Source organism: Candoia aspera, chromosome 13 (genome assembly GCF_035149785.1).
Source record: "Candoia aspera isolate rCanAsp1 chromosome 13, rCanAsp1.hap2, whole genome shotgun sequence".
NCBI classification, from domain to species: Eukaryota; Metazoa; Chordata; class Lepidosauria; order Squamata; family Boidae; genus Candoia; species Candoia aspera.
Genome location: NC_086165.1, coordinates 20,585,232 through 20,612,276, shown reverse-complemented (window position 1 = coordinate 20,612,276; position 27,045 = coordinate 20,585,232). Strand labels below are relative to the sequence as shown.

The 27,045-nt window shown below is 48.4% G+C and overlaps 2 protein-coding genes across 3 annotated transcripts in view; both read right to left on the bottom strand.

Annotated features, from left to right (window-relative positions):
• The window catches only part of SMAD6 (SMAD family member 6), a 49,122-nt gene extending 28,357 nt beyond the window's left edge, over positions 1 to 20,765 (bottom strand). Inside the window, exons 1-3 of one of the 2 annotated variants that reach the window (XM_063313902.1) lie at positions 19,818 to 20,685; positions 12,019 to 12,075; positions 8,027 to 8,104 (exon numbers count right to left, since the gene is read on the bottom strand). In XM_063313902.1, coding sequence (XP_063169972.1) covers positions 8,027 to 8,104; positions 12,019 to 12,075; positions 19,818 to 20,550 — 868 coding nt within the window. In that variant the 5' untranslated portion in view covers positions 20,551 to 20,685. Of the gene's footprint in view, positions 1 to 8,026; positions 8,105 to 12,018; positions 12,076 to 19,817 lie in introns of both variants that reach the window. The other variant, XM_063313903.1, reaches the window with a different exon arrangement.
• Positions 1 to 27,045, bottom strand: part of MAP2K1 (mitogen-activated protein kinase kinase 1) — a 356,791-nt gene that overhangs the window by 170,094 nt on the left and 159,652 nt on the right. The window lies entirely within an intron of this gene.

Sequence of the window (27,045 nt, the reverse complement as noted above, 5' to 3'; positions counted from 1 at the left end):
GGAAACCAGGGGAGAGGGGGGAGTGAAAATGTTCATATGTTTATCCGACGTCCTCCACCCATGAATCTTTGATGTTCTTTCCTCCTTTCCCCCAAACTGGCCCGCTCTCACCACCTCAGTCTCACCAAAGGCCAAAGAGAGAGGTGCTGGCGTCCAGGGCATTAATTTGAGTAATACATTTCCGCCTCGAAAATGCTTGCTTTCACGTTCCAAATATTTTGGCTTCTTTGGTTTTCAAAACCCTGAAAGGGGAATGGGTGGAGAGTGCAAAACAGGGTTGGCTCCAGCCGGAACAGCTCAAAGGCTCTGCCAGGAATCTACCCTGAAGTCCCTCGGCTGTTCAAAGGCTTCCCAAGCTTAACCAGAAGCCCTGGGTGCCATTTCTCAGAGCTGAATCCTCAGAAACAGCCTCTGTTCAGGTCAGGAGTTTTGTGAAATCGGGGACGTTGTTTTTCCTGAGCGTCTCTGGCCCGCTGACTTGGGAAGGTTTCCACGTTCTCATCTTTCTCATCTCCTGCTTTTTAAAAACAGCAGGATCCTTCCGACATCCGATTCCCTGTTTCTTCTTTTTAGACTTAGGCCTCCTCCCCCAAAGTAGAGGGCTGAGTTGGGATTGGGCATTTCCCGGAAACAGAGGCCCCTTCCAGGAAGCCCAAGGGAGGGGACTCTGATCAGCCTCTGTGAATGGAAGTAACTTTGAATTAGTCACTTCCGTGGAAAAAGCTCGGCCACTCCGTTTGGAACCCATATCCAGCATTCAGCGATGCCTCCTGAGCACCCAAGCAAGGCAGAAGATGGGGAAAATAGACCCCATCACTGGGGAAGTCCCCTCGGCCACTTCCCAGAAGAACCCTGAATTCCTCCATCTTTTTCCCACGCAAATGACTGTTTTTTCCAGACAGGGTAAATGACTTCCATCCAGCATGTATTCCCCACCTCCCCCCCAAAAAAAATGGATGGCAGAGATTGGGCAAATTTCTGACAGGAACTTGATCTCCCTTCATAGGGGAATGCCTGCACACTTCTTTCCGACCGTGGCCCCGATCCCCACTTCCAGCTTTCCCAGCCTGGAGAAGGCTCTAACAGAAAGAGTTAGGGAAAGTCTGCAGAGCATCGTGTCTAGGATTTGCATGCGTGCGGGAGTGTGAATGAGGCCGATCAGGGCAGATGCCTACGTGTTGCACCTCTGAATATGAGTTGGCCCTGAGAAACGCCAGATGGGCTGAGGATGCTCCGTTTGGGGGCACGTGACTAAGAGTGGGGAGGCTTGGCATGGAGGGATCAGCAGCATCCAGAACCGCCACCTGACTGCCCTTCTCACCAGGATGGCATTTCTCCAGACTGTTTCTTCTGCACGGCCACCAACTGGATCCGGCCCAGTCAGAATGCAACCTTTCTTCAGCCAGCGTCTCCCCGCACCAAACTTGGTCCCGTGCCCTTCTGTTTCCAGTTCCCCAGGGAAGCCAAGGGGTAGGCAAGCTCACGGGCTCCCATGTTTAATTTCTTTCCAGCCTTCTGTTGGGTTGGAACAGCCCAGCTCAATGCCTTGACTTCATCAACACCGTCTGAGTGTGTGTCTGTGTGTGTGTGTGTGTGTGTGTGTGTATGCACAGCATGGTCAAAAAAAGTCAAGACAGTGGCTGAAATGGAGGGATTGAAGTGCTACCTGTTTTTTATGTGATGCGCATGAAATCAGGTGGAGCTTGGATTGCACCACCGTGGCCTTCATCTTGGCTTTTCTGGCCACACCCTGAGGACTCCCCTGACTGACAAGTTTGTTTTCTTGTCCACCATGCAGAAGTGGCTGATCGTTGCCTTTCTAGCATCTACAGCCTCCAGATTTCCTGGTGGTGTCCCATTCAAGGACTAACCAGATTATACCCTGGGTGGCTGAGGTTGGTTAGGGCCTGCCACATCCTGAGACAAAAGTAAAAGCTCCCCAAGCTGAGCTTGATTCTTGGCGATTACACGGTCATGTCTTTTTCTTGGCAGTAATACAAAAGGGCTTGCCACAGTCTTCATCTCAGTCTAGCCAAGAGATTTCCTGGTGGTCTCCCATCCAATTATTTACCAGGGTTGAGCTTAGCTTTCAAGCCTGGACAAGGCTGGCCAGGTGTTGCCACCTGCTAAGTCAAGACCCTAACAGATAAGGAATAAAGAGGGCTTTACTAGGAAGTGTCCCAAGTTCTTGGTTTTCAAAGGAATTAATCATGTCTTTCTATAGCACCAAAAAATCGCCTTATGGCCCCTTCCAAAGTAATTGGTTTTTTATCTCTACTTTTGTGAATCAGGTCCCTTGGCTTCACAGATCCTACTCTAATAAGACCCACAGGCCGCAGAGGTCCTTTTGGGCTCAAAGATTTAGCTCAAGTATCACTTCACCCCAGTGAATAAATCACTCACTCTTCTGCAGTTCCCAATTTGGCACCACACAAATGCGTTCAAAGACACAATCTGTGTGCAAACTTTCTTCCCTCTGAAAATGCATCTTGCCCGATGAAGACTTCTGTGCAGCTACAGCTGATGAAAGATTTACAGCTTACTGATTTTGTTTCTGCTTCCAATATGAAAGTGAGTAAACTTAATGTAAGGACAGTGGAGATTCACAAAGTACAGATCCCTTCAAGAACATTGCAAAAAAGCTTGGGTTAAAAAAAATGGTTAATTTTTAGCACCAACTCCCACGCCCATCCAACAATAACACTGTTTTCATTAGAAATGCAAATGTAATTTTCCTTCTGTCTGAGAAAGTTAGATGACACCGGAGAGAGAAAATACAAGATTTTCTTTCTTTAAATACCATCTTTCATCTGAAAATGCAAGGGGGACACCGATTTGGTCTCCATTTTATTTTTGCAACAGCAAACTTGCAAGGTAGGTTGAAGTGAAAGACAACGATTGGCTCTAAGCAACTCAGAGAATGGGGGTCCTGAACACCTCCCAATGCCTCCCACTTAGAACTTCATAGCTGTTTGGTCAAATGGAAATCACTGTGTATCTTCTGCGCTGAAAATGTACCCATGTACAAACTAAGCAATTCATAAGCATTCTGAGAAGGACAGAGAGCAGCTCACAGAAAGGAATCTTCAACCTTCTCTTAATTAGCTTTCGTTAGCTCTTTTCTTCAATGGAGCATATTTGGGGTGGTTGGGAGGAAAGGCTGTTTCCAGGGTCCCATATGCATCAGGCCCGACCAAGAAGATGGGTCAGACAGCTTTCCTCCCATGAAAGAAAACAGGGTAGGTGGGTGGAGTTTCTTCTGCAATCTGCTCACCAAATTGTAGAAGAAGACAAGATGAACAAAGGACAAGGACAGAAGACCTCAAAGCCACCAGAGTGTCTTCTGCCCTGTGTCTCGACTTGCACTTCACTGGATAGCTGGTGATTAAATAAAACCTTTAAAGCAGTTCTCCTGCTTAAGAGTGTCAATTTCGTGTCACCTCCCGTCTTCAGGAATCCCATGAAGACCTATGCATATTAGCAGTAACTTCTTAATTTGTTTGCATTCAACCTGTGGAGGTGGAAGAGGAGAAGCAGCAGAGCTACTCATGTAAAAATCGTGGGTAGCCATTTATCTGAATTCCCTAACTGCCCTGGTTAAAAAATTTGTAAGAAGGAGTACGTGGTGGATCTCCCATGGAGACGTCAGAAGTTGCAACTGCCTGTCCCAAAGACGGTTAATTTATTTCACAAAAACAAAGGGAAGGAATGGATTCTTCTAGGAAGAATGTGTCTTTTGGGTCTTTTTTAAAAAACAAAACCAGAATTCCTCAGTCATGCCATTTGCATTAGTATAGGTTTAAAGAGTGGTTAAAGCCATACAAAGGAAATCCTCTCAAGAAGTACGTGCACATATACAAACACAGGTATATACACATGTGTACAGGTACACACACACCCAAATTGAAGGGATGCTCATCAGGAAAGAAATGCAGTATTATTACCTACTGGCAAAATAGGTACACAAAGGAAAAATGTTCAGTATAAAAGCGCTTGACTCAAGGACCTCCAGGAGGGGACTTCATACTCCATGTTGCTTCCTAAGGAAAGCTGGTTTAATTAAGACCTGATCTGAATTCAGTGTATGGGGAGGACACATCACTTGCACTGATAGAGGAATATGAACAACGTAGGCAAAAAAATTCTCCCAAATACACCAATACCTGGGTGGAGCATCTGATAAAGAAAAGTTCACCCATTTTCATGGGATTTGCTGTGGTGGTCGTTCAAGGTAGGCAGAGAGTCCCCACCAAGAGAAACCCACAACACCTGGGTCATCCACCATCCTGCATTCCAGCCTTGGTTGTCACTTCCCAGAAATCAGCGTGCCAAAGTTCAAACAATTTCTTTGGCACCCCCAAGTTTCAAAGGGATTCCAAGACATGGAACAGACTTGGAGAAGGACAGTGAAGATGATCTGGGGAGCAGCTACCCAGTTCCTTGAAGAGTGACTGAAGGAACTGAGCAAGTTTGCCTTGGAGAAGAGAAGACTGGGGGGGCAGGGCGCAACAGCCTCTTCAAAAGCTGAAGGACCAAGCCTTTTTTTCTCTTATTGCGGAGCGTGAAGGGACAGGAAGTTACACGTAGACTGGATGTTAGGAAAACTCTACCTGAAAGTAATCAACAGTGCAACCAAACAGAAAGGAAAAAAAATCAGGCTGTCTTTTGTTGGAGGTGTTCAAATAGGGGGTGGACAGCCATTGGCCAGAAGATGGTTCAATCTGGATTATAGGAGGAAGGTGGGTCCAATGACCCCTCCAATGGTAGGGTTTTATGCCTTCTATCATGCAAGCGATTTAGTGGAAGGAAGAAGGTGTTTCTTCCACATCTGCATTGGCTTTCGGAGCTGGTCCTTGGCAGAGAATTTATAACCACTGACATGCCAGCTCTGGCCTTCCCAGTGCCCTTAGAGATGCCGCTCTGATTTATGCAGGCCTAATTCCACCTACCCCAAGCGATGTGATCTGGTATTGTCTGGAGCTGCTGATAGGTGCGGCAAGCCCAACTCCGGGGCTGCTGGAGCCACTTAAAAGGACACTTTGCACAGCCTACGTCAACCAAGTTCAAATTCCGTCCCCCTTTCTGCAAAAGGCTGAACCAACAATAATGTGGATGCTCTATTCATGTGAAAGCCCGCTAGCTCAGGCACTTAAAGGAATGGCTCATCTGAAGGTAAATATACCTATATATTTATACCTATACCTATGAGCCAGGGGGTGGACAGGTAAGTAAAAGGAGACAGATGGTGGGAGTCAAACCAATGAGCAGTGAGCTGCCCCAGGGCGGAAAAGGACCAGAGGGGGAAGCTTCGTAAAATGAAACGGAAGCTGTCAGGGATCACTGCTACATCAGTAGTTGCAGTATGTCCCTCCGGTCAAGAGCTGGTTCCTAGCAGGGAACACAGCTATTCTACACCCGAGGCAGTTGTTCTCTTCCACCAACTTCTAAAAGGACCCCTGTGAAGACAGGAAGAGGACACCTGTCTAGCCAGCCAGATCAGTCATATCAGCCATGGCAATCGGGGTGGGCGGGCGAGTGTAACCTGTTGCAGCCAGACTGCAAACTCCCACCCCTTGAAGCCTCTGCTAAGGACCCAAGTTCTTTATCAGACCCATCCCATGGAACGTGCTTGGGATCAACCTCAACAACCTTTGGTAATGTCGGCTTCCCTGAATGGCAGCCACCCAAGGAACCGGGAAAACGCTTCCACCAATCCACTGCCAACATCTGGCTGTTCTGCTTGCAAATTCAGGCGATTGCAGCCAGAGCACATCTGGTGTCTCCCAGATTGGGGGAGGCTGATCCTGGAAACTGCTCTACGATGAGAGCAGCACAAATGGTGAGTTAAGAGTTAAACTGCAGCAAGTCTCTTATCCCATATATGTAACCCTGCCCACTGGGGAAAGATAAATAACCGACATTAGACTCTTATGAAGAGCTGAGCCACTTGAAATTCCACAGTAGGAGATGGGAATATCCAATTACACTACCATTTTGGTTACAAAGTGATCGTTATTTTGTTCTAGCAGAAAAGTTTAAACCCACTTTTTTGCCTTCTGACAGTTATGCAAAGGTAAGATGCCACACGAACCTAGCCCCTTTTGCCCTGGAAGCAAAGGGCTCCTGGGCACTCCTCTGCAGCTCAATTAAAGAGAGAGAACCGGTGCTGGGTTACGCAAAACGTTGCAGAGCCAGCAGTTCAAAAATCTGATAGTAAAAGCAACGTATCAGGAACCGTATCTCCTTGAGCTTCACAGCTGAGTCAGAAGCCAAGATGGGCCGGGTTCTACCACGAAAGCACATGTTCCTTCCTGGAAACTGAGGCCCAAAAAGTATCTCACATTCCTACACGTTGGAATCAAATTTCTGGAAGCTTTCTCAACCTCTCCTCTCTGAGCTGGCACAAGATCCATCTTGAGAAAAGGAAACACAAGCATCATTTGGGCTTTACTGCTTCCTGATCACTTGGCGCACCAGAGCCGTGGAAGTGGTAGGATCTGGACCGGTTCCATCTCTGGATCCTAACTTTCCACCATGTTTAGAGCAGGTCGCACATTCTTAGGAGTTTGTTTGCTCCAATAAGCTTCTAGGAGCAACTGCAGTTAAGTAGGAAAAGTTCCAGGATTGAGAGATTAAATTTCACCCACATATGATTATCTGCCAGTTACTCAAATACGCTCTATCGGAATGCTGCATTTTCCCTGTTCCTATGCTTGGGCCCTGACGACAAAAGGTTCACGTTCTGAAGTTCAGTTCCAACATCAGCAGCTGGAACTGTTGGGAGACAGGCTGTGATCAATGGGCGGAACCTGCCCTGCAGGGCAGCCAGTGACCCATCAGCTGACGGGACTTCCCACCAGGGCCGCCTTCTCACCAACATCTTCTCTGCTCTGGCCACCCCACCATCACTACCAGCATCATGGGTATCTAAACTTCAGCTGGACTCTGAATACAAATCATCAAGAACCACGTTATTAGGCAGCAAGCTAAGAAGCCGTGTTCAGTCTTAGGAAGCTCAAATTCAAACCTGCAAAGCACGTTTTCAAAAAAGGACCTACAACTGATAAGGTAAATTCTTCTTTTTCCCCCTAGACTAGCAGTTTCACAAACAGTAACAAGAGGAGGGTGAGAATAAGGTTATCAAAGTTCCTGAGCAAATGGAGTCCTGCAAAACAGGAAGACCATTACTGGACCAACAGCTAAACGGGGCAGAAACATGGTTTAAACAGCAGAGGTGACATGTACGTCTATAGATATACATGTTATGTGCAGACACATATGCATTTGTGTATGTTTCAAGGCAGTAATATGCTCTATCCAGTCAGAAAACTTATTACCAATTTAAGTAATTTAAGGAGGTTTTGGGGTTTGGTTGTTCTTTCCTGCAAGAAGTAAACTATTAATATTTCAGAGATACTTCTCAAGCATCAAGCTTCATGTTATAAGCAGAACTAGTTTAATTTTACTTTTAAATATGAGCATTCAGCCTATTTTTGGAGAAATGAATATTCAGATAAATGGAAATATTTGCCCAAAAGGCATTTGCAGTTCCTTGGAGAACACCCACTGGCTATGAAAGATAAATAAAAAAATCAACAATGATTGCTTATAGTTTTCAATACCTGTATTCAAATACACTGAATCTGTTTCTTTTCTTTCCTTGTTAATTCTTAACAGGTTTGACAAATACAGATTTCTGGAAATGGGTTTTTTTTTTAAAGTGTATTTGGTTCTTTCACTGTATTGTTAAAATGCATTACTTCACACATTTAACAATAGTAGTGCTAAAGGTATATAAACATGCGAACCTTTATCAGCAGGTTAGCCACAACGTCAAGCCCACATTAAGAGCTCCTGCAGGGGGGGAAGAACATTAACTAGCTGTTCCTTGCGAAGACATGTCTTTTTATTCCTATCAATGCAAGTTCACTACTTAACGTTGGGACCGCTTCTGTTGCTGTTTTGGTAGCAAGGTGGTTTTCTTCAGAAAGTCTTTGCTATCCCACACATTAAAACATCTGCCTACCTGAAAAGTCTCCAGGGATGATGTCGGGTGAATTTGTAGCCTCTGTTTCAGTGTAAGACAATGTGGAATCTGAAAGATCTAGGAAGCAGAGGAGAAAAGGCACATTTTATTTCCTAAATGGCCAATAACTTTATCATTCCAAGAAGCATTCCCACTAGTGCTATGCAATGCTTCAGAGTCCATTTCCAAAAGGTGCTTTCAAAGACCTGGGAGGGAGCATTTATGCAGCACTGGTCTACTCTTCCTTAAAGCAGCCACATTGTTTCCTGGGATCACAGGAAACAGTTGGAAGCAGAAAATTCATGATCTGGGAAAGACACAGCTGCTTTAAAAAGTTGCAGACAGGGTCTATGTTTTAGCTCACAAATGTCTTTTCGTGAATCCAAAGCACCGCACAGCCCTGGTTTACATGGTGAAAAGTGGTTTTGACTTATGTGAACCTTAGGCATCATTTTTAATCATGGTTTATAAGAGCACAATGTGTAAAGACAACAACTGGGCCCTTTTCCAACAAACAATGGTTGAAACAAGCTGTGGTTTAACACAGTGAGAACCTAGAGACAACTGCTGCTGTTTCTGTTCTTGCCTTGTTGCCTGACTTTTAAGTAGCCCTCTTGATGAGAATACTATGTAAGAAATCAAGCTCTCATCCTGATTATGCAACATCCCTGCCTCTTCTCAGAGGCAGGATGCTAGAAAGAGAAGGGCCCAGCCTTTTGCTCAGAGGAAATCAGCAAAGAGGAAGGAGTGTGAATGTTTGTGGAAGGTGTGACCAGTAATACTAGCAACGAACCCTATCTTTGCAGAAGCATTTTAAGAGGACCTCGTCCAGCCCTTCCCAACCTTGTTTCCTAGCAAGAACAAAACAGTAACTCTGGATAAGCTCTTAGGACACCAAGAACAGGGAAAGTGGTAATAGAGCTATTTCTAAGGAACTGCCCTGCAGAGAAACTCTTGAAACTTATCACCATAGAAAGCTGCCTTCTGCTGGGTGAAACCAGCAGTCCATCTTGTCTGCTGAGATGGGCAATCACAACTCACCAGGGTTTTCCTCCTGACCTACCCAGAGATGCCAATGGCTGATAGGAATGAGCAGCAATGGCTCTCTTCTCTTTTTCCAATGCACAAACACTGGCAGGATTTGGGCCTCAAAAATAACCAAGGTTGAGTGGATCAAACAAGTAGGAACTTGGAGCTCCATGGGTAAGGTTACACTAAGCCTCCAAACAATTCATTGTTACTATACTTAATTATCACTATTAAAATTCTTGAAGCTGTTTATTCTTGTTTCCTTCCTTCCTTCCTTCCCTGCAGAGACCAAGAAAACTTTGTTTTAACAAGTTGAAAGTCTTTTGTTGGTCTCTCTCCCCCCCCTTCACTTACACCACTTTAATTAAAAATATGCTCTAAAAGCCTGCTCCAGAATCAATTTCTTACTTGTTGATTTCCCTTTTCTTTTCAATCCTGCTTGTTTAGAAAGCAAAGACCCAATACATGAACTCCGAGATCCCCATCTACCAAGTACACCAGTATCAAAAAGAACCAGGGTGCCAAATATTTGTTTCTTGATTTCTTTTTTGGCAGATAAAAAAGTCCTCCACAGAAACTGGAGAACGAAACACAGGCAGTCAGGAAGAGCCACATTTTTCTGATAAACCACTTTGTGTTAGACCAGTACTGTGCTCATGGGACCTTTGAGGACTGCCAGTGGCTACCACATTATCCACTCATCCTTACCTAGACTACTTCTGAATGAAGGTTAGTACAACTTGTTGGGTCCCAACAAACTGATTGTAACCCATTATTCACACATGATGGATCCACCACATCTTTGAAACACCTCCTGACTTGCAGGATTTATGGGTGTACAGGGAATTTGGTTTGATGGGTCCGATTTCTGCAGGTGTCATCTAGATGAAATGGATATGATCCAAACGATAGTGAATGGCAGGTCCTCAAATCTACCTACCTACCTATGTCTTTCTGTACCATCCCTGGCAGAAATTCCACAGGTAAGTATCTGATTGCCACTTGATTTATAATCCATCCAACAACCACTTCTATTTCACACCGACCAGAAGTCTCTTGATGGTGGGTGGGAGCCGGAAATCCTGATGCATCCTCCACGTGTTAAATTTCTGCTGAAAGTTTTGCGCAAGAACCCCTTGGCCTACCGAGCCAAAGAATCCAGGCAACCAATAAGCATTTCCTACTTCTCACGGGCCTAACCCTTCCTTACTGGGGGAGGACAAATGAATTTCAAAACTCTCAGGTTCTGGCTTCATTCCATCAGTGTAATTTTGCTTTAATCCAACTAAATTCCCATCCACCTGCAGAGCCTTCATCACAAAAAGCCGATGGCAGATGCAGGCAAGTTTTCTGTGGATGCCTAGGTTTAAATGCTTAAATGACAATATCTATTTTGGAAGGCTACTCCCTTTGGCGCATGCCAGTTTTTAAGTAGGTCACATTTTTATGCCTCGCTTCTTTGACCATGTTTTCTTTGATGCTTAAAAAAACAAAACAGAAGAGTCGCGGGGAGAGAAATGGAATTCCTCTCGCAGGGCAGTATTTAAAATACGGTTGCCACCATTTCCCCAGCGAGCTTCCTGCATTTTTTCCCCCTAACAGATGCAGTATTATTGAGAGTTGAGATTTGTTTGTCTTTCACCCTCCCCTGCATCAAAAGGTCTAAGGGGGGGAAGTAGAGCAGCAAAAGGACAGAGGTGTCCACTGGGCGTGGTCAAAAAAGCCAGGATAGCGGCCATCATACGTGATGCACATAAAAACTGATGACGTTTAATCACACCGTCACAGTCACCACGATGGGAAATAATGAAATGTTCATGACAATATCAACATTCTACAACTTACATCCTTGCGTCGGACAACGAGATGCAGGTCCGTCTCTGCATGCACGTAGTCATTTCAGCGTCACTGCAATTTATTGTGGAAGCCACTCTCCTGTCCCAGCCATTAATTTCTGCAGGGTGGCCCCCAGCACACCACTTAAAGGTCCTTGGTTCAGCACACCTCCAATTTTGTGTGTGGTGTGAACTCAGCCAATTGTGGTTTGTTCAGTAAACCTGCCCTCTCTAGTTTACCCCTGAACTTTGTGGAAACGCAAAGGCAGTGTGACCCGCACCCTTCTAAGCCTGCTCTGAAGCTCTTTACTAGCAACTTATTCTGCTTTTTAAAGGAGGGTGAGATATTTGGATGGCCCTAAAATGTCTGTTCTAGTCACAGCTCACTTGAGAAGTCCACCTCCAAAAAGCAGCAGAAGAGGAACCTGGTCAGAGCAATCGTGAGGAACCAGGGCTAGGCCCCAAGGTCTTGCCAGAATTACCTTCTCTGAAATCTTGGGCCAGAGCCCAAAGCAAGAACAACAAACGCCTAATTCAGGTGAGCAATGGCAGGAGAGACAGAGGTGCTAGACTGTTGGGAGCGGTGCCCTGAGAATAATGGCCTACTCAGAAGTATGCCATTCCTCCCGAATTGTCTAAACAACCTCAGCTGGTCTTGAGCTTCTAGGCAAAAGATATTTTGCCTGAACTTATTCCAATGCTGAACAAGATCACCAATAAAGAGTAGGCCTGCTTGTTTCTTGAAACCAGCCTTTGCTATGATGGTTTGGATAATTCAGTCTCTGCCAGGACTTTGTGCCCTGATCCCTGAACCAGACCTTGACCAGAGTCTTCCTCCTGACTTTGTAATATGTGTGTAACACTGAGTTTGACCCAGGATAGTCTGACTATATCCTATGTGGCAATCTGCAAGATCCAGGACAACACTGTACAAGCCTTTCATGTCTAAGTTTTGCATCATCTTAAGTTACCCACAGAGAGAGAAAAGCCAAGGCAGTCATCCTTCTCCTGGAGCAGAGTCAAAAGTTGCCAAAATACATGTCTCCAGTTGTGAACATTACACGTGGACCACTCTTCCTTCTGCTTAGCAAACTGCAGTAGGAAAGTCTGGGTGGAGAACACACTTACCCAATGGCTTTTGCTCATCCTTTGGAGACAGCCGGGAATAAGGAGGGGGTGGTGATTCTGAAAAAGAAAGAGGACGCAAATGAACATCATCCAAGTTTTCAAAAAGTTGGTTTCCACCCCAATGAAGTCACTTCTAGTTGAACAGAGGGTAGGATATGGATCAGAATCTCACACGTATGACTTGGAAAAGGTACTAGAGTTGACAGAAAGCCACAGACAAGTTCCTTTGCCAAGGAGCTGGAAATCAAGCTGCAGGGCTTAGATGAATGCATGTTTCATGTGTGGAAGACTTCCCATGGGCCACAACAAACCCTCCATCAAGGTACACGCATTTGGTTGACCCAACACTTTAGACTTGACAAAACTGAGGTAGGGTGGTCCATGGGTCAGCCTTTTCTAGGAACCCTAATGTTATCTTAGCATATTGGGTCAACCAGACCATCACGTTCAACCATAGGATGGTGCAGCACAAATACGTGCTTTATTTGTCCCTTGGGCAATGCACAGGATACATCTGTTGCACAGGCTTATCATGTTGTGGGAATCCAGCTATCAGGTATGCCTTAAAGAGTCTATTGGTTACAATCTTCAAGCTCATTTACTCTAGAACAATCCCATCAAATGCAACAAGATTTTGGTTGGCTGACTGCAGGTCTGGTCCTCACAAGGAATATGATCCACCCTCTAGTTAGTTTTCCCCATGTCAGTTGAAAAGGCAGCCCCTGAATTTAGAACTTTCTCACCAATGTGCCTGGAAAATTATAGACCTATGAAGGCTTTTGCTGATGTCAAAGTGTCTTCCTCACAAAACAATGTTCCCCAGCAGTGCAAGTCTGGGTACACAGAAAGCAGAGCATTTTAACATTGACATTTAACATTATTTTCAACCAGTAAATAGCGTGTTCACATGCTATGCTAAGCCATGGTTCATTAGATACAGAGGCTTAGTTTGGGCAATGCACCAAATCCAAACCAAACAAATTGCATCATGGTTTAGTACAATGTGTGAAGCCAGTTAGTGCCATTTTCCCTCCTTCTAAGAGCCCCAAAGAGACCTGTAATTGTGGCCCACGGTTCCAAAAGTCTTAAGCTAATTCAGAGGACTACAAAATTCAAGGGCTGGCTTTGCACAACACACAGCCTAAAATGCACTTGGCTAGAGGATCAGCGTGTTGTACAAATCCAACCAGCAGGATTGATTGACTGATGGTTCAGGTGTTTTAAGAATCTATGCAATTGAGCTAATTCAGCAAACCACATATTACTGCATTGTGTGGACACAGCACAGAGCTCAGCAGGGAACTAAAACAGTCAAAACTGACCACCAAACAAAACTGGTTTAACTCTGATGGAGAAACATTCCTAACAACTCGGTCACTTTTTTGGCAAAGCAACACTTCCTCTGGACATGTCCAGCAATGCTCAAGACAGCCAAAACTTTCCTCTTCAGTTTCTGTGCATCTATTACAAGGAACACGGTATTTGGTGTTCCAGCAATAGCCAAGGGAAAGAATTCCATTGCTCCCGATAGGAAAGATACAAAAGACTGAATTCAGAGCACAACAGGAAAAATTGGTATTACAAAACAGAAAATTGAAGGAAAGCTCATTTCCCCATCAATGTGCACAGAAAAAGCAAAATTGCTAAGAGCAACATTAGGATCTTTGAGGCTCCCCCCTCTTAAAATGACACAGAAAAGAATCAGGAGGGGGAAAATGTATGCAGCTCCCTGCACTCTCACAAACAGGCTTACAAGATCAAGGGAGTCACAACTTGCATCCAAGAAAATTTTCCTGATTCTTACTCAGTTCCGATTCTAACTGAGTTACATTACCGGGGGAAGAGAAAAACTCCTAAAAACAAAGACATGCAGGCTCAGATAGCTGGTTCTTCTTCTCCTGTACAGGTTTTGCAAGTTTTGAAAACATGTTTATAACAGGAGAAAAACCTCACTCGCCATAAAGAGCCAGTTCTAAAAAAACCAGGCGCTACGGCTTTAAGACAGGCAGTCAGAGACACGGGCCAGTCAAGCTGGCGCCAACCAAATGCAAACTGCATATTATCACCACTTCTTCACCTAAATAGTTGGGGGGGGGGGGAGGAACTCCTTCAGAAAGCAGGGGGAAAGCTTTCTAAGCACAACTTGAAAATGATCTCAATTGAAAGGGGATAATGCCAGGCCAAAAGAGAGGGATTTGTATACGTGTATTTCTCTGTAATTCCCATCTTCTTTTGCCCTAAGAAACTAGTGATTTTCTGTACCTCCAAAAAGCTTTTTTAAAAGTTATGCCTTTGTTATAATCAAAACGATAGTAATTACCACACTGAGGCCTCTGCTTTTTAAGGAAAAGTGGAGGGGGGGAGGCAGTAAATGCCACCGACAATCGGAGATGGCAATCTTACATGGGGTGTCCTGGGACTGAGGGTGGGCGCTGGGGAGTTGATTCTCCAAAGTTTTAAAAAGTTTTAAAGGGCTGACAAAGCAGCAAGTGGCTTGGTCTTCCAAACTCAAGTCCTTCTGGGACTCTCTCTTAAATACCGCCCCCCCCTTTCAAAAAATACAAATCCAGCTGCCCAAGCAAGGGAAGCTGGCAAACTTCGGTCTGCCTCCCCCTCCCTCGGCCACCGGGAGAGACTTAGCTGCTGCTCCACTGAGCAGCAGCTATTCCTGCTGCATCCAGAGTCAAGGAGATGGCTGGCCTGCCTCGGGAGGCGGGCGAATGTGCTCCAAAGTGAGAAAGCACCTTTGGAAGTCTTGCTGAGTTCTCTGCTTCTCTCTCTCTCTCACACACACACACACACACAGCTTTACTTGCCCTTTATGCAATGCATAGGATAAAGGTTCAACTGAGCAGGCAAAACAAAGAAAGACTTTTTTTCCAGGACCAAGAAAAGAATCTAATTGCACATAACTAGGAGTGGGGATCCTTCTGGATTCCAGGCCTTCGCTAGGGGTCTCCTCTTACAATCCAGCCTGGAATCACACAGATCCCATTCCCACAAGGCTTTAAGTTTCCCCTCTCCCAGGGAAATCTCCTGGGAAATTTTAATTCTAGTTGCTGACATAAATGTTAACTCCTTGCTGGCTGGGATCCAGCCACGGTGGCAGGTTTCCAACTGGTTTCCCTCAGGAGTTTGGAAAAGACTGCCAGGAAGGGGAGCACAGCCTCTTCCAAGCACAACCAGGCACACACCGTCCTTCACATGACATGCAAAGCCGACCGGAGCCATTCCACCTTTCATCAAACAAAGGTCTTACTCAGGGGTCTAGATTTTGCATAAATGACACTTTGCATTTCAGTGGAACTGTCAAAGGCTCAAAGCTCATTTAACGCATGATCCTATTAGACTCCTCGTAAGAACCCTGCAGTGTAGACCCCATAGGGTTGAGGCTGAAGAGCTGGCTAGCGAAGTTCATAGGAGAGATTCCTCCTTCACGCTTCAGCCACAAGGCTGCACCAGTTTCAAAGCCTGTAGATTGTGCAAAAGGAGGGAGGTGGGGGTGGCCACCCAAATGTTGCTGAGTCAGAGACACAGGAGCCAGACCAGCTGGACCAGCGATGAGGGATCCTAGGAATTGTGGTTCGGCAACATCTGGAAGGTCCCAAGTTGTTGATCCTCATGTAAAGCATTGTCTGCAGCCAGGCTGGGGCTGAATGGAATTCCCTTCAGCTGTTAATACTTCTGTTAGTATAATCTGTGTGTGCCAGGCCCTGTACACAACAATGCAGTGTCAAAATTCTTGGCAAAAGGTTTTCAGCAGAAGCAGAATCCAGAACAGAAAGACGGGATGGAGGGAAAAGTGACTTGCCTATTTGGTGAGCTACATATTCCTCATGTACTGCTGCTACTCATTTCGGGGAGGGGTCGGGGGTTCAGGCCATATTTTGCAGGCTCCAAATATTTATCAAAACATGTTGACTGTATTTGTTTTAGTAGCCAGAAACAGCAAATGAGAAAGCAAATCGGTTTCTGCCATACTTCAGGCAGAAAATTTGCAGGACGAAATGTCCATCCCACATGCTCTCTGCGCGTACATAGCTAATATGTCAGGGAGAAGCCTAGTCTGGAAGCCATTCTCTGTGGCCAACCAGCTTTCTGTGTGCCGTATGGCAAGACACTCAATCTGCAATGAGACAAAACTGAAACATTGACTTATTTACCCCAACTCTTTTTGGCCTTTCTTATAATTGGACAGAGAAAGACTAGTCTGGAGAATCCCTCCATGCATGTCAATGGAGGAGGATTGTGCCTTAAGCCCTAAAAGGTAGTATTAAACACTAACAGATAGTATTTAAGTAATAAAAGGTTGATTTGGTATAAGGGTTTCTGATGGAGCTTCTGGCCAGCGACAAGAATCTGGGCCTAGACTTGCTGAATCCCTGGGAAGGGAGACCTTCAAAAAACCCCTTCGTAGACAAGTTGGAAATACTGAACAGCAGAAATGGAGCACCAGTCATTTTAAGGATTGTGTAGAGAAAATTGGGTGACATGGCATCTGAATGATGTCTCTGTTGACACCCGCCAACTTAGCAGCACAGCTCAGAATGGAGATTCAGCCTGGGGGGACATGTGCCTTCTCACACCCCGCCCCACAAGTTTACACCCTTAGCTTAAGAGTGAGGCCTTGTTCATACATACACCTGCCAGATTCACCACATGACATGGTTCACCCAGAATGCTGCCCAACACAAACATGTTTTTGGACACAGTGAAATGAAAGTAGATCTTTTCATTTACAAAAACATGCACATGCAGGTGCATCTGCTCTAGGACGTTCTGGATGGTACCAATAATGCCACATTCATGGTGTGTAAAAGTAGCTGCAGCAATGCCACTAAGTTTAGCCACACATTAGATTCCTAAAGGGCTCTTAAAGAATAAAGACTGACCCAGTTTCAAGGGAAACATAAAACCAAGAGGGGATCAAATATAAATATAAAATCCATGTCATATGGGGAATGAATAGTCTTCTGAGATCAGAGGTGTGTGACTTTTCATGGCGAAGATAAAAGATGCACTCCAAAAACTCAACAAGGCTATAGAAAACTATTTGTTGCAATTTAGGCTCATTGCATTTAGCAATTTTCTCCTGTCACGTTAAAAATTATAGTTGGAGGGCAACTTCAGGAGAGATGCAGACTGCACAGACATCTTAGGGCCTTTATGTTCTCCAGGTTGTCTGTCCCAGGGTGACCATGCCAGATGTGGGGGTGATTTCCTTAACATGACACGGATTGGTTCCTTGATTCTCATCCCAAAGAATGCACACAAGCACTGCCCAGTCTAAGCAGTAAAGCACAGCCAGAGTGTCAATCTGGCACTGGTTCAAATATGGGATGAAGGACACGTACTAGTGATTTTACAGCATCTGCTAGAGCAGTGTTTCTCAACCTTGACCAGCTGGGGAATTCTGGGAGTTGAAGTCCACACATCTTAAAGTGGCCCAGGTTGAGAAACACTGTCCTAGAATCCAACCATCATTGTGGACAGGCTTTATAGCACCAACAATGGCTGGGTGATGCTATGAAGATGCTGTCAGTTGCTAGCATGGAAATGATGCGGGACTTAGGACCAGCCTCAGACACAGAAGCTCAGGTGGGTGACTTGGGGCCAGTCACACACCTTCCCCTTAATCCATCTCACAGGACTGCTGTCAGGGGAATAAAACTAGGGAAGACCCCATACACCTCCCCTTGAGTTCCCAGAAGAAGACAGAACATAAATTCAGTGAATGAATAAAAACGAAACAGTTGCCACAAGTAGTGTCATGACTAAGGACTACTTTGGATTGTGCATGTTCATTCTTGATTTCACAAGAATGGGCGACTCTCGAGGGTTGAAAGCCCTGAGAAAGCACTGCAGGATTGGGAGGTGGGATTTTAAAGTTCTCTAGATTCAGAATTTTCCACATATCCAATCATTGCTTCGTTTTAGGATCAAGCCAGAATGTGGCTTCATAGAGTATGCCTTTTTCCGGCTTAGTTCAGTGGGTGAACTGTGTCTTATTTTATTGATTTGACTGGCTGCCCATCTCACCTAAGTGACTCTAGGTGGTTCACCAGTTAGAAACAACAATCCAATACAAAAGTTTAAAAAGAATAGAGAAACATATAAAACATAATTATTCAGCAAACCTTGGTTAAAAGAAACCATGGTATAATACAACACATGGAACCAGAACTCAATGCGAATGCTACATTGAGTGCTTCCAGCATGCCTGGTGTTTACAAAGGAAAAATACTCAGTCTGGCTGGGGAATTCTGGGAGTTGAAGTCCACACACCTGCAAGAGGCCAAGGTTGAGAAACACCGTCCTGGAGGGAAGCATGGAAGATTCATACATCCAAGGCACCGCTAAATGGTCCAGCTCTCAAGAGAAGAATCTCCACGTATGAAAACGTCTTCAGCGTACAACTAAACCAAGGATTCAGATGGTGACATCCCAGGAGGGCAAATGTTTTCTGAAGGCACGTGGCAAGCACCATTTGCCTCTGAAGATCCTGTTTTAATAGAATCTTCGGTCTTGGAAAAGTGGAAGGTCACCCCTTGCTTGGGGCATCTCGCAGTCTTTGCAGGAGCAATTCCCTTCCAAAACTACCATCCTTGCAGGCTACTTGCCAGAAACCACAACTTCTAATATCCACAGGGTGGGCAAAGTAAGTTTAAACTAACATTTCCAGCCGAAGAAAGCAGAGGAAGTTGTCAGCCGCCAAAAGAAAGGTACTGAAGCTCAGGGCTTCCTTGGAAGAATCATCGGAATAGCATTCTGCAAATGCTTCTCGGTTATTAAGACATACAAGGACCTCAAGAGGCACTTTGTAAAGTTTCACAACACATTAAATCCTCACCTAGCCATGTGCCCCGTCTCTGTAACAAGGGCTTGCGCTGAGCACCAGCGTGGCTCACCCAAACGGGGAAGGGGAAGGAGAGATGCCATCTCTTCTCCTGGGGTGGAAATCACCTTGTGGCAAAATCTGCTCTCCCCCACCCCCCATGCACTTGCGAGCCCCTCCAGGCAGGGCTGCAGCCTCTTCCTCCTGTCCAGACCTGTTGGGGTCTGCATTCCCAAGGTGGGTTGGGCTAGAGCCAAAAGGGGTGGGGCAACAGAGGGCTCCCTTCCCCTTGTTCAGAGTGCAAGGGGAGGTGATGGAAGCATTTGCATCCAGGCGCCTCCTCCCCTCCCTCCGAGGGGTGAGGCTCCCCCCACCTGCTATAGAGCTGAGAGCCAAAGGGGGATGGATTTTAAATGGCACAAGCAATTTGGAGGGGGGGGCTCATGGCCCAAGGAGGGTCCGGAGAGGCACATCTGCAGCAGCTCCCCTGAGCCTCCGTCCAGAGGTTTTGCTACCCCAACCTGCTTTTCCTCAATGTCTTTTGTGGGAGTTGCCAGTTTTTAAGCTCCAACCTGGCAGAGCTCCAATACACACCAAAACATCGTTTCTCTCTAAGATCAGGCAAAATCGGTCTAGTCCAGCCTTCTCCAGCCAGGGCACTCACAACACAACGCCCCCTCTGTTGTCTCCAGCATGCCAGAGCAGAGGTCGCCGCTCCTAACAAGCCTTGTTTAGTCTGGCCAGGCTGCATCGCAATTGCACACTAAGGAATCCCGGCCCACAACCCAAGAGCACCCTCAGGCGCCTGACACTACAGCTCCCATCATCTCCAGCAAGGAGCGCGCAGCCCGGCCAGGGGCGCCGGGCTGGAGAAGGTTGCCCCCTGACCCGCGAGGAAGAGGCCGGGCGCCCCCTCCCCACCGCTCCTCCGCCCGGGCGGCCTCGCGCGGGACGGTCGTCTTACCTGGCCCGCACAGCCTGCTGAAGTGATAGGGGTTGCAGCACACGGTGGGCCCGTCGGGGAGGCCGTAGCTCCGGCACTCGCTCAGCGGCTTCAGCTCCGCCGGGTACTGAAGGTCCGGCCAGCGGAAGAGCTTGCCCAAGAGCAGCTGCGGCGGGGCCGCCTGGCCGCCGAGCCGCACCTCCAGCTCGGCGCGGGAAACGAGGACGCAGCCGCTGGGCATCCCTCCGCGGGACTCGACGGCTTCCAGCAGGCTGTCGAGGGAGCGCTCCTTGAGGCGCTTCAGGAGCGAGTAGGTGACGGCCTTCAGCTCCTGCTCCAGCAGCGACAGTCTGGGGCGCCCCTCGCGGGCGGGCGCTTCCCGAGGCCCGGAGGAGGCGCCGTCCAAGCCCCGCTCCTTGAAGAGGCAGCAGGTCACCGTCTTGCCGTCGCTCTCCTGCGCCCACCAGCGATCCTCCTTCTGGCCGCCGCCGGCCGCGTGCTCCTGCGCCGCCGCCGCTCCCTCCTCCAGCAGGTCGCCGTCCCCGCGCGCCATGGACCGCTCCAGAGCGCCCGGCTCCTCGACGGCGCCTCCGCCGGTCACCGGGCGCCTCCCCTCGCTCCCTCCAGGCTCATCGCTCTTCCTGGGGCTGCTGCTCCCGGCATCTCCTCCCGTTCCTCCTCCTCCTCCTCCGTCGGGGAGGACCCGGCTTCTCCAAAGTCGCCGCACCAGCCCTGCCCGTTTGGACCTGAACATGCGCTCCGCCCGGGCGCGGAGCCGCCGGCCTTCGCTGGCTCCGGGTCAGACCCTCCCGGGCGAGCGCCGCATGGAGGAGCGCCAGCAAGGGCTGCTGCTGCCGCGGCGACGGCAGCGACGGCGCCCGGAGCAGGGGCTCGCACGGCCGGCCCAGCCAATCGCCGAGGGACGGCCGCCGCGCTGCCGCATCAGGAAGCGGAGCAACGGCATAGAGCGGAGCCCCGCGCGGGCCGGCGGCGCAGGAGGGGCAGCGAGAGCAGCCGCCGGCCGGAGTCGCCGCCCGCCCCCTCGGCGCTCTCTACATGAAGCCCCGGGCGCCCGCGGCGGCCGAGAGCGAGGGGCTCCCTCCCGGGAGGGCCGCTGGCCCCCACGCGGCAGCCGCGCTCCGGCTCGGCTCCCTCGACGTCGGGCTCTTCCTCGGCCGGACCGCTCACCAAGTTGCCCGGCCTCGGCGAGGGAGGCGCCGGCCGCCTCCCGGGCTTGGACGCGGGCCGGCGGAGCCCGGCATGGCTTGGCCGGCCGCGGTTCTCTGTCCCCGTCCCGAGCAGGAGCTGCGCCGCCGGGGCGAAAGGGCGAGCCGGGCGGAGCGGCGCTGCAGCTAGCCCGCCAGCCCCGTCCGCGCGCGGAGTTCGGGCGGGCGGGGCGGCGGAGCTTTCCGAAGGGAGACCTCCGCGCCTGCCGGGTCGGGGCCGCGGGCTCCCGTTGACGAGCGAGCCGAGCCGGGCCCCCGCGCTGCCTCTCCGGCCGCCGCGCGCTGGCTGGCTTTTTTGTTCTCCCGCACGGAGCGCGCGGGGCCCCCTCGGCGAGCGCCGGAGTCATTGGCTCCCTCCCATCATGTGCCAGTCTAGACACTTTGGCGGCGCGGGAGGGTTGCGCAAACAAGGGCTCGAGTTTCTTCACTCTTAAAGGAAAACGCCTCCAGTTGCCTCCTGGCGCCCCCCCCCGCCGCCGCCGCCGCCGCCGCCGCCGCCGCCCGGCCGCTTTGGGGCAGAGCCCCGCTTGGGTGCCCCGGCCCGAGGGAGGGGAGCGGGGCGAGGCGGCTTCCGCTGAGCGAAGGGAGGGAGGGCGTCGCCCCGAGCCCCGGGGGCTGCGGGAGGACTGGAAGGGCAACCGGGGCGGGTAGCGACAGAATCGGAGGCGGCCCCTTTCGCTGGGCTCTTGGTATCTGGCCGTGGCTCCGAGAGGGCCAGGAGGTTCAGTGAGGGGCCCCCTTGTTTTATCCTCACAACAGTCCTGCGAGGGAGGTAGGGCTGAGGGAGAAGGAGAAAATGACCGGTCAACCACTGTCTCCCCACTCTTCTTTAGGAGTGAGCTTCCAAGCTTGGCGGATCAGAAAAGAGTCCACCGTGGCTGCCACTTGGATGGGAGACTACCAGGAAATCCCAGGGCTGCAGCGTAGACTGGGAGTTGAAAAAACTCCCTAGAACGGGGCCAGGGCAAAACATTTCCAGATGGTTGCTGAGAAAATATGTGGGTGGTGACATTATTGGGGATCCGACTCAACTTGGGGTAAAACTTTATTTCTACTTTTTACCCTGGGATGCAGGGTCAAGGACGCACCCTGTGGCCCAGAAGAAACCCACTTTCCCCCACAGAATTGTGATCTCACAGGGGATTACTCTGGAGCAAATGTGGGTGGATCAGGTAACACCATCTTGTGGGAACAGACAGCCCCCAAGGTTTCCCCAAAACTTATTGCTATGTTGCAGATCCCAGGAGGTGTCACACACATGCATCCTGCAATTTGTTTGGGCTCATTCACACACACACACACACACACACACACCAAGAGCCACAACGATTCTAGTTCACAACCCTCTTGTGACAGAAGTCATGATAATTCCCATTTTATGCAGATGGAACCAAAGTAAAAAATCAGCAACTTGCAAAGTGCAGCGACAAGAACAGGAACCCTGGCCTCAATCCACTGAACCACATTTTCCAGAGACAAAGCACTTGTCAACCAGCTTTGTTGCAAGCCTAACCGCTGCATTCATGTGTAATATTAATTTGGGTTAGTTTTAATGTTGGTTAGGTTTGTTTGTGGCTTAGTGTACAGCATGAATCCAGCCCATTCAGTCAGTTTGCTGTATTGTACAACCCCTTAGTTCAGCAAGAAGGCTGAACGTGTGAGCAGCAGTAATTAGTGTTTCCCTTTTGTTTGGACAGAGCTACAGTACAGAAGGGGGAAAAAAAGAAATGGTTCTGGGGTAAGGGGATACTTGGAGAAAAATTGCTGCTGCTCTTCGGGAACATTTGTATGCGATTGCATGATGTATAACATTGAGTCTCCAACATATACGCCGTTCATAAATGCAATTAACTGCTGTTTAAATTTCCAGCTTCAAGGAATATGTTTTCATTTGTATTTCATTGTGCATACAAGAATTTGCAATGTTGTAGGTCAGTGTTTCTCAACCTTGGCAACTTTAAGATGTTGGACTTCAACTCCCAGAATCCCCCAGCCAGCATGGCTGGCTGGGGAATTCTGGGAGTTGAAGTCCACACATCTTCAAGCTGCCAAGGTTGAGAAACACTGGTGTAGACACTAGTCCTAAAGTCATCATTGGGTTTTGACTTATGAACTGTGGGCCCAACCACAGTAGAATACTCTACAACCATTGTTAAATGGCATTGTGTGAATCCAACTGATACACAGGCATCACAAGTAGCAGTAATCAAAGCAGTTGCTGGCACATAATGGTGAGAGTGTCAGAGTGGACCAGGAAGAGGCAGGTCCATCATCAGCATGGAATTTCACTGAGGGGAATCTCTTTCTTCAGCTCAACCAACCTCACAGGGCTGATGTTGTGGGCATAAAATCGAAGATGTTTGTGAGCTCCTGGACGCAACATGGACTATACCTCTAACAAACAAGAAAGGCCAAACATCCCCTGTGTTGCATGTTTTCTGGATCAAGGGCTCACATGTAGTGTTCCAGAAAAACAGAACCATAGGCTTTTTGAGAAAAGGAAGGAGCGGGTGGAGGCACAGGGACATTAAGGTTCTGGGCCTGGGTCCCAAATACAGTTGGTTGGTTTTAAAGGAGTATTTCCAGCCTCAGGCTTACCAGCTGGAAGAGTCTTCTGTTCTGGAAATGATCCCGAGATCCCCTTCTCTTGGAAATTCTGATCCTTCTGCCCCAATTCTTTACCACCACTCCAAAGCAGGCACAGCCTATAATCTGCAGACACTTCTCTCTTTCTTTCAGCTCCGAAATCCAGGCCTGCTATTTTTTTATAGCCTCCCCAACATCTCATTACAAACTCTGCACTGTCAACAAAGGTGGTGACACCAGGCCTGTCTTAATAAGGAAGCAAGGCACGAAAGCATCTGGCCTTGAAAAGCAGGGGCTGAAAGCGCCGTCCGGTGTCCCACAGACCGGAACGTAGGGACAGCGATTTTAAAATAATCCAACATGCACATTTTGGACCTTAAGTGGTTAGAAAGTTGTTCTCTTTGTGGAATAGTGTGTTTAAGTGTGTGTGTGTGTGTGTGTGTTTAAAACTCTCATTGTGTTTGGATGTAAACTCAAGTCCAACCTTATTTGGCTCCTAAATTACACAGAAGTATCAAGTCACTGTCCTGGGGCTAAATTGTCTTGAACATTGAGAAAACCCAACACTATAACACAAATTCCTAATCCTGACAAATCCTGATTCGCTGACCAGGTCTGCTTTACCATGATTTTGTGAGCAACCACAATGGGTTAGCTTTACATAGTATGGTAACCAAAACCATGCAATGTGCAAAACCGACTATAAATAAGATTTGCACATTGTACTAAGCTGCGGTTTCTTGAACCATGAACTGCTGAGTCAGTCACAACAGGCAGGATTCACACATGCACTAATTGTGTAAAGCTAAAACCAAGCCAACCACAATGGAGCTTAGTGAGATGGTCAGTCCAAGAACAAAATGTTTGCTATTGTCCCCCCTTTCCCCCAATATTTACTATAAGTGTCTGTAGGGGATGGTGAACTATGAGCTTAAAGAAGCTTTGGCAAGATTGTGGAATGTGAACCGTTCAGAATAAGTGGCAGTCCTGCTGGCAAAACTCAGATCTTACTTGGCAGCTGTTGGGAAGTGCGGCAAAGAGTGAGGGTCTTTGATCTGGGTGTTCTTGCAGTGTTCCCTCCTTGATCATATTTAATTGGTGGGTTAAAGAGATGCAGATGGTTACTCCAGCTCTTGGATGGGAGACCAGTAGGAAACCTGAAGTGAGTAGGCTAGGCTGGGAAGTTAAAGGAACAGAGCAGCGTTTCTCAACCTTGGCAACTTTGAGATGTGTGGACTTCAACTCCCAGAATTCCCCAGCCAGCATGTCCTTGATCCATGCTGGCTGGGGAATTCTGGGAGTTGAAGTCCACACATCTCAAAGTTGCCAAGGTTGAGAAACGCTGGAATAGAGAAAGGCCGTAGCAAACCAGTTCTGTGTCGAGGCATAGAAAACTACATGGGGAGAAGTGAAGTCCCAGAGGTGCGCTGAACGTCATGGAGATCGTTAGTTTGAAAAAGGGAAACTTCCCCCGGCTTATCCTACTGTTGTTCTTTTAGCAACCATGAATGTGTGGGGTTGGGGAGTCCCCCAATGCCTGATCCCCTACTCGCCCCTCCTGCAGAATTCACACACGAAGCGTTTTAACCGTATCTCTATACTGCCCCGTGGAAGCCGCCTTGAGGTTTCGTGGGAAGAGCGGGGTATAAATCTTGCAAATGAAATATCTTCCGGCGCGCCAAGAGTTAAGGCGCCCCTTTTTTTTTGCCCCGGAGTCCGAGAGGCTGGGCCACGCCCCCGGGATTGATTAACTTGTTCAGGGTAGCAAAAGTTCAGACTCCGGAAGCTCCGATTGGCCTTTCGGAGCAGGGCGCCCCGCCCCTCTGGCGTCGATTGGCTGGGCCACTCAACAGGCTCCTCCTCTCAGAGAAGGCCGAGTGCTCCTGAATGAAAGAAGGGCCGTGGCGCCCCGCCCAGCGATTGCGCAATGCCCCGCCGAGCTCTTGAATGGAGGCGCAGCCAGGGCTGGCGGGGCTTGCTCGCGAGGAGGCGCGCTGCGGCGGCAGGGAGGACTGGGTTCGCCTGCCCCGCCTCCGATGTTCTGCCAAGGTGGCCTCCCCCTGCTAACGGGTGGTTACGAATGCCCCTTCTTCGAGGGCGCCGTGGCCCTGTGGGGTTGGCTCCCGAGGGGCCGACGCAAGGTGCTTGGAGCAGGAACTCACGCAAAGACGCGACGGAGCGCCTCTGAGCATGTATGACAGCCACCCGGCTTAGCGAGAGAGCAAATGCAAAGCGAAAGCCGTTTACTGATTATGTGCCATCGAGCTGGTGGGCACTCAGTGCCCGGAAAGGTACACCCGTCCTAGGTTGATTCACCCCCAACCCGGTTCCCAGCAGTGCCCCCATCACAGGTGTAATCAAGTCCTTCCGTCCGTCCTTCCTGAATCTCGCTAGATGTTCCTTGCCCGCTAGGCTGGGTGGTGCAGTTGCAACGTTCTGCAAACTCCCTCGGAAAAGAATGAGGGTCAGAAGACACGCCCCCCCCCCCAATCTAGGACAGTGTTTCTCAACCTGAACGACTTCACGTTGTGTGGACTTCAGCTCCCAGAATTCCCCGGCCAGCATGCTGGGAACTGAGGGTCAGTACCACCACTTCAAACTGGGTCCCCAAGGAACTGAGGACCTGTGCAGATCTTCCAGGACAAGGATTATGTGCTCCAGCAGCAGCTTCCAGGCACTCTTCAAGGGTGGTCTGCATCAAACATTGTCGCAGCAGTCAAGGTGCTTCTGTTTGAAAAGACCTGGGAAGAGCTTAATGCCCATAGTCACTGGGAGTCAGGCTGCATGTAAATCTAATAAATAGTAATAATAATAGCAGAGCCATTAAGCCCTGTGTAAAATTATTTGAGAGCTTAGCAGAAGCAGAATGGTTACTCTGCTCAAATCAAATGTGTTATTGCGCAGACCAAAGAAAATAAAAACAGAAAGTTACAATTAATAAAATTAATAAAATGAGTCCAGATGGTCAAATTTGTCATGTTCCGACTACCTGTTGCTGCGCTTTCACCGCAGCCACGCAGAATTTGGCCATTGTGTTGGGGATCGCGTGATTGATGCCTGAAAGAAGAAGAAGAGGTAAAATTCTTCTGTCCTTGGGAGGCTCTGCCAGGTAACCTAAGGGCAGTCCTACCTCAGAACTCCTGGCCAGTTTCTTTGTTCATTAAATTTCTTTAGCAGGGACCTGGAAAACGCAGAAATGCAGCCACAACTGTCTGATGGAAGCTCCAACCTTCTTTAAATCTGTGTTGCACCTGTGTGTGATGCATGTAAAAAAGGGGTGGAGCTTCAATCACAGATCACAGCTACTGTCTTGTCTTTTTTGACTCCCCCCCCAAAACTTACAGCTTGCTCTTGCACCTGACCCCTAACAGTAAAAATCCAGAGAATGTCATGTCTCCCTCTGATCACCAGGATTCCTTTGGTTGATCTGGCTGAGC